Source organism: Orbicella franksi, chromosome 4 (assembly GCF_964199315.1).
Source record: "Orbicella franksi chromosome 4, jaOrbFran1.1, whole genome shotgun sequence".
NCBI classification, from domain to species: domain Eukaryota; kingdom Metazoa; phylum Cnidaria; class Anthozoa; order Scleractinia; family Merulinidae; genus Orbicella; species Orbicella franksi.
Window position 1 is genome coordinate 32,748,257 of NC_138148.1, and position 15,593 is coordinate 32,763,849.

General features: G+C 37.9%; 1 protein-coding gene across 2 annotated transcripts; it reads left to right on the forward strand.

Moving 5' to 3' along the window:
* Nucleotides 1–861: 861 nt before the first annotated feature.
* LOC145484071 (lysocardiolipin acyltransferase 1-like) lies at nt 862–15,369 on the forward strand. 2 transcript variants are annotated; one of them, XM_081462682.1, is made up of 4 exons: nt 862–1,120; nt 1,343–1,352; nt 10,518–10,706; nt 12,188–15,369. In XM_081462682.1, exons 1-4 carry the CDS (start codon nt 947–949, stop codon nt 12,931–12,933), a joined length of 1,119 nt encoding a protein of 372 aa, XP_081318808.1. In that variant the 5' UTR covers nt 862–946; the 3' UTR covers nt 12,934–15,369. The 2 variants fall into 2 exon arrangements, with proteins under 2 accessions (XP_081318808.1, XP_081318807.1); XM_081462681.1 differs by lacking the exons at nt 862–1,120; nt 1,343–1,352 and adding an exon at nt 6,396–6,560.
* Nucleotides 15,370–15,593: the final 224 nt, after the last annotated feature.

The following is a 15,593-nucleotide window of genomic DNA, read 5'->3' on the forward strand; positions in this document are numbered from 1 at the left end:
AATCATCGACCCCGGAGTTATCCTCAATTGCATAGCCCTCCGGTTAGCCAGATAACATTTGTACTTCGGTTAACACTGCGGTTGGTTTGATTAGGGATAGGGTTAGCTTTCATTTGTACGTCTTCATGGGCAAGTTTCAGTTTTATTATCGTAAAAATAGAAACAGAACTTAAAAAATGCGGCCTTTCAGGCCTTGCCGCTATTCACCATCTCGATCAAAGCGACCAAGCTCAATTTTCCGACCTTCACATTTGATACTGGTCGTGAGTGGAAATTTGACGCAGCACAAACTTTGGTCACGTATCACGATATAAAATTCGGTTGACACCAACGTTACGTCACGAAGAAAATAACGGATGGCATGAATGTAGTCAGGCTGATTTTTTTTTTTAATCAAACCATCATTTCTACAAAACGACATGAATTACAGTATTTACGGTTTTCACGATCTGATTAAGTATGAGAAATTTACTTATTTTATATATCAGTTTATTTTTTGATGAGGAAAACCCAGTTTATACAGAGCGAGGATACAGTTTATGCAGTGCCGATCGAGCGCGTGAAATGTTATTTTAAAAAGTAACACACGTGGATTAATCACTGTAAAAACTAAAACTGTGCTTTCAGTTTTGCATATTTGCCAATCCACATCCTGCTTTGGGCTATTTAAATTAAACCAAAGCCTTTTAAAATGGGGGCATTGTCAATAAAGCCAATGAAAGACAAAGAGAAGCTGTCTTCACGGATCGAAGAGAAGGACTGACTCACTGTGCATAATTTTCATGACTCAGTAATTTGATTCAGTTTAATCTCCAATATTCAAATTTTTCACGTAACGCCACAGTGTTAGATCTGACGGGAATATAACGAGGACTGTAAACAGTACGATCAAATTAGTTGGTTGCGTCGCAGACATCAACTGATTCAGCGCTTGGAAATAGCGACCATGTTAAACAGGCGATTGTTAAAGGGAGTTTTTTTCATCGCAGCGACCTACTCTGCAGCCTTTCTTGGCCCTTTGGTTGTAATGGGCCCCACATTAGTTCTGCTGTGGCTACGGCCAAGTTTGTTTCGTTGGGTTAATGATCGCCTTATGGTCTGGTGGCTTGTGCTGCCAACGGTAAGAGTCCTCGATATTCTTCGTCTGTATAGTTTGCCTTTCTCGCTGTCTCAGTATTGTCAAGTTTCTCGGAAAATTATTTTCAGTCTCACTCCTTGCTCTTTGTTTTTCTTCTAAATAATATTCCTCAGCACCAGTTTGCTTATATTTCGGTTTTAAAATTGTTACAATATTTCTTTCTTTCATGGGCATATGTCGCTGGTTGTATGTTCAATCGAGCAGGCTCTGTTAGGTAAGTAAACTGATGTTGTCTTGTGAGACAGATTAGCTACCTGTGTTACCTTGTCGGTGAATTTTCACCTCAATATGTGACCGATCATTTTGTCGACTACATGCATTGTGTACACGTAACGCATCAGAGAGTTTGAGGTACGTGTTGAGTGCATATTACTTCAATTGCATCTCAAACAGACCGTGTCGAAGACTTGTTTCTATTTTCCGTACTGAATGGAGTGGAAACAAGACTTTAAAAGATAACAGAAGCCTTTGAAGTTAATGATTCTTGTACATCCAGTAGATAAAAAGATACATTAACGACGTTAAAAACGCGTACATAGCGGCACCTGTTATCTGCAACGGCCGCATTGCACTAGTTGGTCACGTGACTAGTTGAGTGTTTTCACATGACGTCAAGGCAGCCATATTAGTCAGTGTCCCAAAGCAATGAAACGGCGGCCATGTTTGTGTTCCAAATTAATCCTGTGGGAGATAAACTCTTTTCTTATGAAAACACTTCCTTTGTTCCAATAAGTTTGCACGGCTGCCTGCCACATGAGTGATAACGCTCTGTCCTTTACACCTTTTGCTGTTCATTTACAGAAAATAAACATTCATTTGTGTCCAAGTTTCTTTCATTATGATCATTAAACTCTCATTAACATCAATATCACCTTCATTTGCGCGTAAGGAACGTTCAAGAAAAACATTTACATATGCATTAACATTCAAAATCATCAAAAGAAAAACAATACCTTCATTTGACATTCATTGACTGTAAATGTATTTTCATTTTGGTCGAAAAAAAATTCGTTGTCACGAAACGACAATCATTTACACTTTACGACATTCAGTTTTCAACAAAAGACTTTCAATAACACAATTTGCATGAGAACTAACATTCAATTGCATTATTATGCAACCATATCCATGAAGGTAACAATCTTCAATGCGGCGAGACAAACATTACAGCCATAATAACATTTATTTTTGAAAGATAGAATATCAAATTCGCTGAACGATTTATCCTTCAATTGCCTCACTAGTAAATAGTAAATAGTCTTCGTTGACATCTTTAAAAGCCCTGACTATCCTTTCGCGGTGTTCAAATGCGATTCTATTTCTTCGTGGCATTTCTGGACAAATCGAACTGTCACTACATGTACATGTATGTCACACGGATACTGTAGTGCGCCCTCTGAGTTGTACGCAAAAAGTTTCGTAAGTGGCCGAATTTATATCTGCAAGGGGAGGATTGTGAAATTATGATTTGAAAAAAGTACATATGGTCCCTTGTTCTATAATCAAATTTTCGAGGAAAATTGGGCGAGATATCTCTGTTCAAAAGAATTACGCTAATGAGCGATTGTTTTCTCTTAACGTTAGGTGAAAACACGGTAATGTATGTCTCACCGCATTTAAGATTGTTACCTGCATGGATATGGTTGCACAATAATGTAATTGAATGTTAGTTCTCATGCAAATTGTGTTATTGAAAGTCTTTTGTTGAAAACTGAATGTCGTAAAGTGTAAATGATCGTCGTTTCGTGACAACGAATTTTTCTTCGACCAAAATGAAAATACATTTACAGTCAATGAATGTCAAATGAAGGTATTGTTTTTCTTTTGATGATTTTGAATGTTAATGCATATGTAAATGTTTTTCTTGAACGTTCCTTACGCGCAAACGAAGGTCATATTGGTGTTAATGAGAGTTTAATGACCATAATGAAAGAAATTTGGACACAAATGAATGTTTGTTTTCTGTAAATGTATTGTGTCTGAAGCTTTGTGCATGTAAATGATTTTCCTGAAATAGAAAGAACATGCCCTAGTTAGACCACTGCCAAATAACTGTAAGACGGGGACATGGGGACTTGCAGTGTGGCGGTGTTGATGTTTTTTTAATGCGGTGATGCGGTGAATAAAATCTCAACTTGCGGTGTTGCGGTGATCTCAAACACTACGGTGCGCGATGTTTGTGTTTTCACGCTGCGGTGTTCGGTTAAATGAAATTGTTTGCGGTGCTGGGGATTTTTGATTTACCTTTCTCAAACCTAATTTTAACCTAAATTTAGCATGTAAACTTCGTTAATCGAAGCTAATTTATGACAAACACGTACCATTGAGGTTAATAATTTATATTAAAAAATACAGACCATCACTTTCTAGTCGATCTTCAATATGCTTCGGCTGCCAATCCGAAGCTGTTTTCATTTATACGTAACTTGACAAGTAACTCGACCTCTGCCACCCGGAGCTGAGTGTTCGGTAGACACGTGGAGGAACGAGGACAGAAACAATCTTGGAAATTCTGGAAACGCCAATAATGTATTATTGACTGCGCAGCTTTTTTAATTTCTACGAAAAAAGGAAAAGGTGGCGAAAACTACCAGCCAAAAAAAATATATTCAGATGTCGCGTTGGCAGGGAAGAAAGAAGGCTTTCTAAGCTAAGGAAGCTTTGTAAATTAGACACGTTTACTATTTGTTTCCTTTTGCTATTCGGCTTCGGCTTCGTCTATAGGTCATTCTGATACCGGTCTATACCCGCTTCATTGTCCTGCGACTTTCTTGACCTTCTAGTTTTCAAACGATTATCAAAAAACGCAAACGCAGTTAGCTCCGGAAAGCAATACTTTCCGACGGTCAAGATAGGGCTTCAGGCAGTCGGTTTATACACCAAGAAAAGTGCGTGAAGTAAAGGAAGAGAGGGATCTGGGGTAAAGGCCATCTCTCGAGGCTCCTCTCTTTTGTCTCCATCCGCTTCCTAGCTTCGCGCAAGGTGTCTTCACAAGAGCAAGAAAACTGATTTGCAGGCATCAGCAGTATCGACATACCCGCAATGAAAAGCGTTGTGATGCGTTTATTTTGTGGAAAATTGTTGAGGTATAAAAGTATTATTTTAAGTGTAGATGAACAAATCATGGCGCTAAAAATACGTGTTGCGGTGACGGTGTTTCGATGACTTTTCTTGCGGTGATGCGGTGTTCGTTAATTTTTTTTTGCGATGTTGCGGTGTTTAGAAACTCCCAATGTCCCCCTCTCTGTAACAGTGAGATTCTATGACATGTGGAGTTAGAAAGGTTCTTTTGTTCCAAGTAAGTAAGTAAGTAAGTAACCTTTATTTAAACACGATAAGTAATTAAGCTTGCAGCTTGTGGAGTCGTGTGTAAATAAACAATAAAGAATAATTACAAAATAAGAATTAAAAAATTTACAATGTAAGATCTAATCTAGTTTAAATAAAAATTTGGGGTTCTCTGGGGCTATTTTTATTACTACACAAATTGGCCAATAGACTTAACACAATAGACCTCAGCACGAGGCTCCGGGGAATAAACCCCACAAACTCTATAGTTATTCCCCAGAGCTTCGTACTGAGGTTGTTTTAGGCTGAATTTCAATATATGGAAATTGGTCTATTTCGATATTTTATTCCCCTAAGCTTCGAAGCCAAGTTAGAAATTTTGATATATCGAAATTGGTCTGTTGAGAAACCTTGCAATTCAAATAAATTTCTGTAAATTATCCATTAATCAAAACTATGTAGCGACTAACAAATACAGGCCCTACGTGGTTAGCATTTATTGGGCAGTTAACTCCTCATACGCTCCGTATTGGACTGTTAGGGTGACATATGCTCTGTATTGGACAGTTGACGTGTCCGGTGCCAGGCAATATTGAGGTCGTAAATGTCGTCCCTAAGGTTATTGGACAGTAGACACGTCATTGTTGGTGATATTGGGCCGGCAGTACGCGTCACGTTCCCGGGGGGGGGGGGGGAGGGCAGTCCCATATGAAATGGAAGGGGACTGCGCGTCGTACCTTTTAGGGCTTAAAAAAGTGGTTTTGGTTCCTCTGAGGGTGTTCATCCTCAAAGGTCCACAGTGGAAGCTTTCGCGGTGCTTTTTAGGGTATTGAGCCAAAAAAAAAAAAATATGGCAGAAGATTATGTGTTGTTTTAGAATTGGTACCTCTTAGGGATGAAAATAATTTCAAGCCATACCCACAATTGAAAAGGCCTCAAAACAGTATCTTGGTACCTCTTAGGGGCCCTTTTAAAAATTTCCGACAAGCACCCCCGTCTTTCTTATATGCCGGGAGTACGTGATTAACTTCGCGGTCGTTCGATTTTGTTAATCACTTGCATATGATTATAGACCGAATTTTTTACTCCACCTAGTCCTGTAGCCATTTCTCAAAAATTAGGGTATAGTTAAGGTTCAGTAGACAAAGTGTTTCGACCTTGTTATACACCATGTGATGATGAGTCTGCCGGAACAAAGAGTAAACATCTGCCCATCACTGCCACACCACGGGTAAATTGGCTCTGCGCGATCTGTGCGTGTACGTTGAGGCTCTGGCCACACCGCAGTGGTCTGTAGTCAAACTAGTCCGGATAGCCGTCATTTCGTTCCTAAATGCACGAAAGGTGAACGAAAAATTTTGGAGGTACCCAACTGGTAAAACTCATAAGGATTAAAGACTGACTTGAAGTTCGTTGGACCAAATTTTCCAAAGTGCGTTAAAAAGCCAATTTCACTCTCAGTGACTCTTAGTCTCATTTATGGGTAGAAGAAATGTGAATATCACGAGCCATCGGGGTTTTTTTTTGGGGGGGGGGGGAATTGTTATGAGTGGACACGACTGGTCTTTGATCTTTGAGGCTGCGTTACGATGTACCCAAGATACACTGCATGCTGCTGTTCGAGCCCGCGTGCTCTAAAAGCCAGCTGCAATCCTGTGGTGTCACATGTCACGCTTTCTCGATCTTTCGCGATCTTCGGGGCCTTCTCTTTCGATCTTTTGGACATCTTTGGGGTACCGAAGCTGATCCAGGATCTTCAAAATGCTCAGAAGCTATGCCGGAGGGCTATTTTACTGTCTGGCTCTTTATTTTTGTGCATTCTTTGGCTGTATATTCCTCATGGGTCCCACAATGCCTCTGTTATGGCTGCGACCGCAGTGGTTTCGGTGGCTGAACGATCGATTGATTTCATCGTGGCTCTTGTTGCCCCCGGTGAGAAAAGCATTTTTAAAACACTTCTCATGGTGATTTTCTTCTCCAAACTATCGTTGAAGTGATTGTTCTTCGCGGCATCTGATTCGTATTGTGTATTTTCGCTAAATAACAAGTCACTGTTTATTTTTTTTCCTCCGATCATCAATTTCGCCACATCTGATGACAAACTTACGTTGTTTACATACAAAGGCCCTTCTGGGTAAGTGAAGTACCTAATTGTGCCCTAATAACCCGTCTTTGGGAAACTTAAAATAGTTCAGGATAGATGTCCTGTATCGATATTGCTTTAAGTATTATTATATTGTTTGTTCGTGGTAGTCTATCCAGTAATTAAACGCACAAAGTTGGCTACGTGCTATATTTGTGGGCGGATAGAAACTGATTTTAAGCTTTACATAACCTATTGTTTTCATCGCGAGAATAAGGGAAAGGTGTTTAAATCTGCCGGACACTATCAGCAGATAATACTATGCGATAAAAACATTCAATAGTGGCCATGATTTTATGTAATGTGATTTGCCTTAGACAGCTCGTGAGTTTAGTTTGTCAGTGCACAGGCGGCCCAGACGTTGTATACGATTAATACGTGACATTATGCTGTTGGCGATTACGTTACAATTTTAGCCGTTTATAAGACAATGTATGAGAATACTTCGAAAATTACTCTAAATGCTACGTGTAGAAAATAATTTGAATAAAATGGCTTACCTTATGTTTGCATTGCGTTGTTCTAATGTCTCTGGGTTCCTGGAGGTGGTTTAGAGCCATTTAGGCGAGTTTTACTTTCTGGCGGTTTGCCTTCCCCTAAAGAGAAATGAAAGGCAGGCGACCCACTGGCCCGACGGCCCGCACTCAAAGCTCTGTAAATTCCACAAAAATGGTCTAATCTCATCAGAATTGTCTCATGGTAGCCGTCAATAACTCTTCTTCCCATTCGGTTTCTCCCAAGGTTTCAAAGTTTATCTTAACCGCCCGAGAATCGCTGGTTTTTCAGCTCTTGCTTTCCATTTCAGCTCCATTTCGATCCATAACCGATTATCTTGGGCACAGGATTTGAATTTCTAGCTTAGCGACCTCGCCATCATGACAAAGTCGCCTCCAACCGTCGAGAGGCACGGGCATTTTTTGATTATGCAAACTGCACCGTGCCGCGGTGTATAACTGAAATTAGCGCCTAAAAGCACTGTTAACTGCAAAAATACAAGGAGCAAACAATGTTCAGCTGAATTTAGCGCCTAAAACCACTGTCAACTACAGCGAGAGATGGCAACGAGTAACTGACCAATGCCCCGTGCCTCCTGACGGTTGGAGGCGACTTTGTCATGATGGCGAGGTCGCTAAGCTAGAAATTCAAATCCTGTGCCCAAGATAATCAGTTACGGATCGAAATGGAGCTGAAATGGAAAGCAAGAGCTGAAAAACCAGCGATTCTCGGGCGTTTTAGATAAACTTTGAAACCTTGGGAGAAACCGAATGGGAAGAAGAGTTATCGACGGCTACCATGAGACAATTCTGACGAGATTAGACCATTTTTGTGGAATTTACAGAGCTTTGAGTGTGGGCCGTTGGGCCGGTGAGTCACCCGCCTTTCGTTTCTCTTTAGGGGAAGGCAAACCGCCAGAAAGTAAAACTCGCCTAAATGGCTCTAAACCACCTCCAGGAACCCAGAGACATTAAAACAACGTAATGCAAACATAAGGTAAGCCATTTTATTCAAATTATTTTCTACACGTAGCATTTAGAGTAATTTTCGAAGTATTCTCATACATTGTCTTATAAACGGCTAAAATGGTAATGTAATCGCCAACAGCATAATGTCACGTATTAATCGTATACCACGTCTGGGCCGCCTGTGGTCAGTGATGTTGTGGATCAGATTTACCCTTGGTACAATTTGGTACTTTTCCTTTGTTGTAGTTAATTATATTATAATGTCTGTGAAACAAAGGAAAGTACCAAAATTTGATAAGGTTAGTATTGAACCACAACACGTACATTTCATATCCAAGCATATTTTGAATTTCATAGTTGGACATTGGTGAAATTTGGTTGGATGAGTGCTACCTGTGTTGCACCCAATCAAGTTCGCATCCATCAAGTGCACACCCACCAAGTGCGCACCCCTGAACTCATTATAAACTTTCTATTTTGAGTTTGACCTTACCTTCAATGGATTAAAGAAAGATAAATAAACATGTTTTGTGTCTTTTTGTTTCATTATGCCCACAATGTTGTCGGTAAGAGAAAGATAAATTTTAAGCTCTTGATCGCCAGTTGAGTCAATATAGGTGCGAATTCAGTGGGTGCAAACTCTCTTGGGTGCGAAACCTCCAGCTACTAGTTGGACAATATTAGTCATATAACATTTTTTTTATGTGTACGCTGGTGACTAATTACTTATTTGATTTATTTGAATAACTGTTATGGTTGCATTTCAACGTATACTTTCCAGTGTGAAAAATACTAACTACTGACCACAGTCTGGTCACCTTATGATTGCGATGAATATTTTAAAACAGAGGTTCTCAATTGGGAGGTGGCCTTTATAGTGAACAGTTAATGGCTAATTTGTTTTCATAATGGTGAACAGAAATCTTAAAATTTTGTTTTAAGAAGTCAAAAATAAATTTTCCTTGTTTAATAAAGTTAAGAATCTATGTGGGTTACTGTGAAATATATTTAAGGTCTTAGAATGATGGAAAAGAGTATTATTATTACAAAACAAGACACAAAAAAGTCTTGGCAAGAGTTCTCCAGACTGTCGCTTTCATAGCTAGAACTTTTTTTATGATTTACATTTTTTATGGCTAATGGTTAAATTTTCCATTTTTGTTATGATATATGTTAACCCCGTTGAGAACATCTAAACAAGCAAATATAACAGAATAAGGTCAAGAATTCTATGATCACTGATGCATGCTGCTGTCATTGCTTACAGTCCAACTTTTGGTCATTATGAATCGTTGCAATCAACTACAGAAGAATTTCGTGCAAAAAGGGCACATATCACTTTTTGGGCCGATTTTCATGTTGAGCAGGATTGAGCTAATTCTTTGCAGACTGACTTGTTTTGACGTGAAAAGCATCATTCCGTAATTAAAAGATGCCCTTGGAAAACTGACTTTGGCAGTCTGCCAAAAATTAGCTCAATCCTACAAAAAATGAAAATTGGCCCAAAAAGAGATATATGCCCTTTTTGCACAAAATCCTTCAACTGGAAAAATTGTTGCAAGATTATAGAACTGTGTCCTATTGTTTGTTCCATGCAGCTGAAATCAAATGAGGTTGTGTTGATCATAATTATGGATTTTTTAAGAATGACTTCAAAAAGGCAACACCTAAATAACATATTTTCAGCGATGGAAACCTGAATATAATGGTGTAGTCTTATTAAATATTGCTCTATAGGTACAAATGTAAGCTAAAAACAGTGGTAAAGTTGGTTAATACATGACAACTGCAAAAATTTGCAAAAACTTTCAGATGAATATAATTTTGGACCAAAAAAGTGTTCGAAAATAACACTGTCCAGGAAATGTTTTAATGTCTGAAATTTGAAGCATCCGAAATATTTACAGTTCAGTATAAAACCTTTAAATAGCTGCAAAGCAGTTAGTTTCCTTTATGGGGCAGACTCTAGTTGAGACACAGAATGAGATACGTAAAGGCTTGATAGACTTTGTGTTGTTTTCCCATTGTTGTATCTGTAAAACCTTTAGGGTACAGTAACACAATCACAGAATGTTGTTTCAGTCTAATTTGTGTTTTGTAGGCGTAAATTTACATTGGCTGTTTCATCAAGGGCCCAAAATATTTCATCTGAAATTTGTTCGAAATAAGATACAAAGTGTTCCAAAATTATACATCCAAAATAAAGTGCTTTTGCCTCAGAATTGAGCAGTCCGGGTTCAAGCCCTTATTGGGGACATTGTGTTGTATTCTTGGGCAAGACACTTTACTCTCACAGTGCCTCTCTCCTGGCACTCAGGTGTACAATTGGGTACCAGCAAATTTAATTCTGGGGGCATCCCTGTGATGGACTAGCAGGAGTAGAAATACTCCTAGTCGCTTCATGCTACAGAAACCGGGATAAGCTCCGGCCTGATGGGCCACTTGGCTTGTATGCACACTTAACCTTTTACATTTCTCGACACAGAGCTGATGTTTGGAGTGAAGATTGTTGTGACTGGCGACAAAGCACCCAAGGGTGAGAATGCTGTCATCATCATGAACCACAGATGTCGCCTGGACTGGTTGTTCTTTTGGAGTGTTGTGGCTCGATACGGCGAGCTAAAACACGAGAAGATTATAATGAAACATGAACTGAAACATATTCCTGGCCCAGGTGAGTGATGTGACAAATATGATTATGACTGAGAAAAGATATAATTGTTTCCTGTCTCTGTAGTAGACATAACAAGAAACAAGATACTGAAGCAGAGTCAATGCTTTAGCGATCACAAGCTTTTGACGCTGAGCATCTTTCTCAAGTGAATATGGTGGGAATCTATTTGTCACATGAGCCTGGTTGAACCAAGTCGTGTAAAACATCCCCGTATGGGACTGGAAGTTCAAATCCACTGTCTCGACAGGGATGTTTTTGTACATGACATGGTTCACCCAAACTCACGTGATTTATAGATTCCTGCCATATTCACTTGAGAAAGATGCTGTGACAGTGTCAAAAGCTTGTGATCACTAAAACATTGACTCTGCTTCAGGATCCTGTTTTTTTATTATGTGACTATATTATTTGGACTACACTTTCTACCTGGTAAAGCTTGGTGGTTCTTATCTAGCAATTAGCTACATGAACAAGTAAAAGTAATTGCAATGCACTATAAGCATAGAAAATTGAATTTTCTTTTCACTGCAGAACCCTTTGACCACCCCAATACAACAGTCTTGTTCTTGAAACAGCCATGTTTATGCACCTAAGGGGGTGGGAATGTGGCTCCCCTATAAACATGACGTGCGTAATTGTCATACATTTTTAAAATAGGCTACTTTGATCACGTTACTTGACATCAACAAGTTTTCCTATATTTCATACAAACAAAAAAACCACCTCCATAAGTTCCATGAGTTTCCATTAGAAACTCATGGAAATTTGGGACCCAAACTTGCCAGTCTTTTAAAGAAAAATTCTGCCAGGGGACATGTGTTTGCCTCCTGGCAAGTTTAGGATCAGTTTGTGCCTGATTCTTTATGTAAGTTTGCATATCTACTAATTTCAGTGTGATCAATATATTGAGCAGCAAGGCTTATTTTTTATTTGAATGAAAAAAATCAGAAAAGCACAACATTGTTAAAGTGGTCCATTCATGGTTATGTGATGCCAAGTGTGAAAAATCTAAAGTGGCCATGTTAGGGGTCTCCTGGTAACCTTAATGTTTCAGAAGGAAAATTAATTATGCCTCATAGGGATGAAATAAATTTTATATGACAAGAGTTGCATGCAACCTTTGTAAAGCATTGATTTGTGAACTGCTGAAGTGTACGATGCATGTGTGAAACAAGTTGTGAAGGACTGAAAGCCTTTTGCTTTTGACAAGTTCCCTGAAATGCTTTTGGTGAGTAAAACGCACAATGATTGAATAAATGAAGAAATAGATAGTGTAACAAATTTTTGTTTACTCATACTCTATCTTTATTGATGTATTTGATAAGAATATAAATATCATCCATGAGACGTGTATCAGATGTTAGCTACCACCACTGATGAACACCATTGCATCACTTCATAAATTTAAACCAATAAGGATGGGAGAAAATTTAGTTGTGAGCTATATAATTGAAATAATTCATTTGTGCGCTCATTTTCAGGTTGGGCCATGCAGAATGCCTTGTATATTTTCTTGAAACGTCGCTGGGAACAAGATGAGAGCTATCTTAATTCAGTTCTTAGTTATTTTGTGAATTATTCAGACTGTTTACAACTGCTTTTGTTTCCTGAGGGTACTAATTTTGAAGATGTAAGTAAACAAAAGAGTGATTCTTTTGCAAAGAAAAACAATCTTCCCTTCTATGACTATGTGCTACATCCTCGTGTTCGTGGCTTTACCTACTGTGTAGAGAAACTGCGTCAAGGGAAACTTGATGCTATCCATGATGTTACTGTAGGTTATTCTGAAAATTATTGCTTTGAAGAACTCGATCTTCTTCGAGGAAATGTACCAAGTGAAATCCACTTTCATATTCAGCGTTTCTCTGATGAGGAGCTTCCGCAAGACTCACAAGGTCTTGAGGAATGGTGTTGTAATCAGTGGAAAGACAAAGAGGACAGATTGAAAAGATTTTATACTGAGGGCAAGCAGTTTGGTGCCCCTTCTGAGTTGGCTCAGGGAAAACAGGATGAAGTTGAAACAGCAGTCAGGTTTCTGTTTCTAAAAGGCCTCATATTCTGGCTGGTGTTTAGCATCAGTGTCTCATTTCTGATGTACATCTCGGCACTGGTAAGGTGGTATGTCCTCCTGTTTGGAGCTGTGTTTACTTTGTTGTCACTTTGTGGCGGAACGGATAAAATATTTCTTCATCAAAGCCAGAAGCCTTTAAATATCAAGACCAAGTGAGGAAGGTGAAGAACATGAACTAGGAACTTTTATCAGTTCCTTTATTTTGAATAATTATGCCCTTCATAGAGCGGTTTTCAATTGAGCGTCGTAAAACCAAAACCAAACCAATAACGTAGTACCAATTAGACCACTCAGCCAATCTCAAACAGTAGTAAAACCAAAACCAAAACCAAAACCAAAGTAATCACCTGATTAGTTTTGACACTCAATTGAAAACCACTCTATGTAATAATGAAATTAAATTAATAAATTAAGCGTTTATTTCTTAAAATAAGATGACTCTTCCCTCAAACAATATTGACAGAATAAATCCCCATTGTTTTCTGCTGTTTCTAACCTTCCTACCCTAGGAAAAATGAACCCTTAACTTAACCATCATAATTAACAGCATTATGAGTCTGTAGTTGTCTTTACTAACGAATAAAAGACATCTACAAGAGTGTATTTGAAACTGGTAACTTTATGAGAAATTGTTGATTCTGCAGTTGAATACAAAAGAGTTATCTTTCCTTGTCTATCTTTTCTTGTTAACAGTGTTGTCAACAACAAATTCATTGTAACATTGTTTGTATATTTGGCCAAGCTGCAGGCACAGCCACATAGATGAGTGTACTACCTGGAGAGCTTATAATCGGGGCGGGGGGGGGGGGGGGGGGGAGATGTGAGGAGCTTAGAATTGTTTTCTCATTATATTCCAATCATTCCCTTAACAAGAGGCCTGAACAAGAAATGTTTCTGAATATAGATAGCCACTTATACCAACTTGGCATGAGATTTTTATCTTCTTGTTAATCTCATATCGCCAACTGTGGTCTCGATGAAGATATTGCCATTAATGAAAATTCATTGTTTAATGAATTTTCTTGAATGAGCTTTTAGGTTTATATTATTGGTGTCTGGTGTTACCAGTAACATGAAAATAATATCCTGAACAACAATCATTTTGGATCATTCAGTTTGATCATTATTTTTACCATTATCTTCCGAAAGTCTTCCTTTTTGGTCAGTCCTTACTAATGCCATTGCTTTCTGAAGAGTTATCAATCATTTTTAGTCACCAATACTTGATCAGCTATTTTATTAAGTAAAATTATATTCATGTACATAATGATTAATATCTGTTAACTTATCATGACTAAATGTTTATTTATGAAACATTTACCCAATGTTTTGTAGGAATATTTTTAGGTAACAAATATCACAAAAGTCATGTAAATTTGCCTTTTCATTTTATAACTCCATGTCATTTGTCATTGTTGTTATTTAACCAAAGCAAAATAGTGCAGCTCATTTTGCTTATTTTAAGGGGCTACGTCACAGTTCGTGGATCTTTAGAGTTTGGCATAAATTTTTCAAGTTGGTCATTTGTGATCCATGTTAATCTTCCCCATCCTTAACCATCCTTGTTCCTTTATGGTTTATTATTATCTCTTTGGTGTTTTTCTATCTTAGTAAACTACTATCTTCAGGTTTCCTTCAATTTTAAGGTAATTTTGTACATGGCCAAAATAACCCAAAATACTGTGACTGAGCTTCTTTAATTCAATTAATTAATGGGAATTTTAAATGGATGGGTAATCATACGGTTACAAGTTCAATTTGGAATTAATTTGCACGAGTGAGTTTTTCAAAAATTCCAAATTGAACGAATGTACATTATTAAGTGTGCAATATCCACCTTGGGCATGTTGACATCAGACTATTAAATTTCACCACCAAGCCTTGCTTTGAAAATGCAAATTGTAAAGTTTATCACCAACAAATACCTAAAGCTGCAAAGATGAAAAGAACACCCACGTGAAAACACCATGAAGGTGCTAAAGGTTTGGAGAAAATTCCACACAAACAAGGCTTGGTGCTGAATTTGAACATGTGACATAATCATGCATAAGGCCTTTTCCTCGTTTATCGCACTTGTTATTTGTTTATTGTTGTGACAACAAGCTCTGTATTTCTATTACTGCACTGCCAAGAGCACTTTATAATTTTGAATCTTCCTTTGTAGAATTTTAATTTGATTTGCTTCAGGTTTATTTCATATCTTTGTATCAATACATTGTATTGAGTTTTCTAAAAAAAAAATGAAAAAGTCATAATTGGTCAGATTACAAACAGGAAGACATATTCATAATGATAATTACTGTTTTATTCATCCAGGTAAACCGATCAGTTAATCACATGAAAAATAAAATGTTCGGAAATTAGAATTGATGTTGCACATCATTATTATTTTATCCACTTGTGAGACTGAGTTGTCGTCTGTTTAAATGGAATATCTTGTAGATTTCGGATTAACAGATTACGTTAATAGCCGCCCATTGATAAATTATTACACCCACCGTGAGTAAGATTCAAAATTTCTGCTCTAGTGGTACATCAAGTTAAAGTATAGATTGTAAGTAAAAGCAAAATAAAGTAGTCAATTTTGTTACTTTCATTGGTTTGGAGTTTCAGTTCTTTTTAAACCCTTTAATTCCCAGCTGTTATCAACCTCTAATTTGTGCCTACATTTTTATCACAAATTCAGCTGCATGGGTAGTGAGTATTAAGAACCTGATCATTTCAGAAACAGTGTTACCCCTTGACACCGGATTCTCTGAAGGAAATTTATAGAAAACGTATCAACGTTTAGTATGGAGAATTTAGATGTGGAAGAT

Coding starts and splice junctions, on each gene's coding strand:
- LOC145484071 (XM_081462682.1), top strand. CDS start 947: ATGTTAAACAGGCGATTGTTAAAGGGAGTTTTTTTCATCGCAGCGACC. Junction 10,707..12,187: donor GAAACATATTCCTGGCCCAG/GTGAGTGATGTG, acceptor GCTCATTTTCAG/GTTGGGCCATGCAGAATGCC.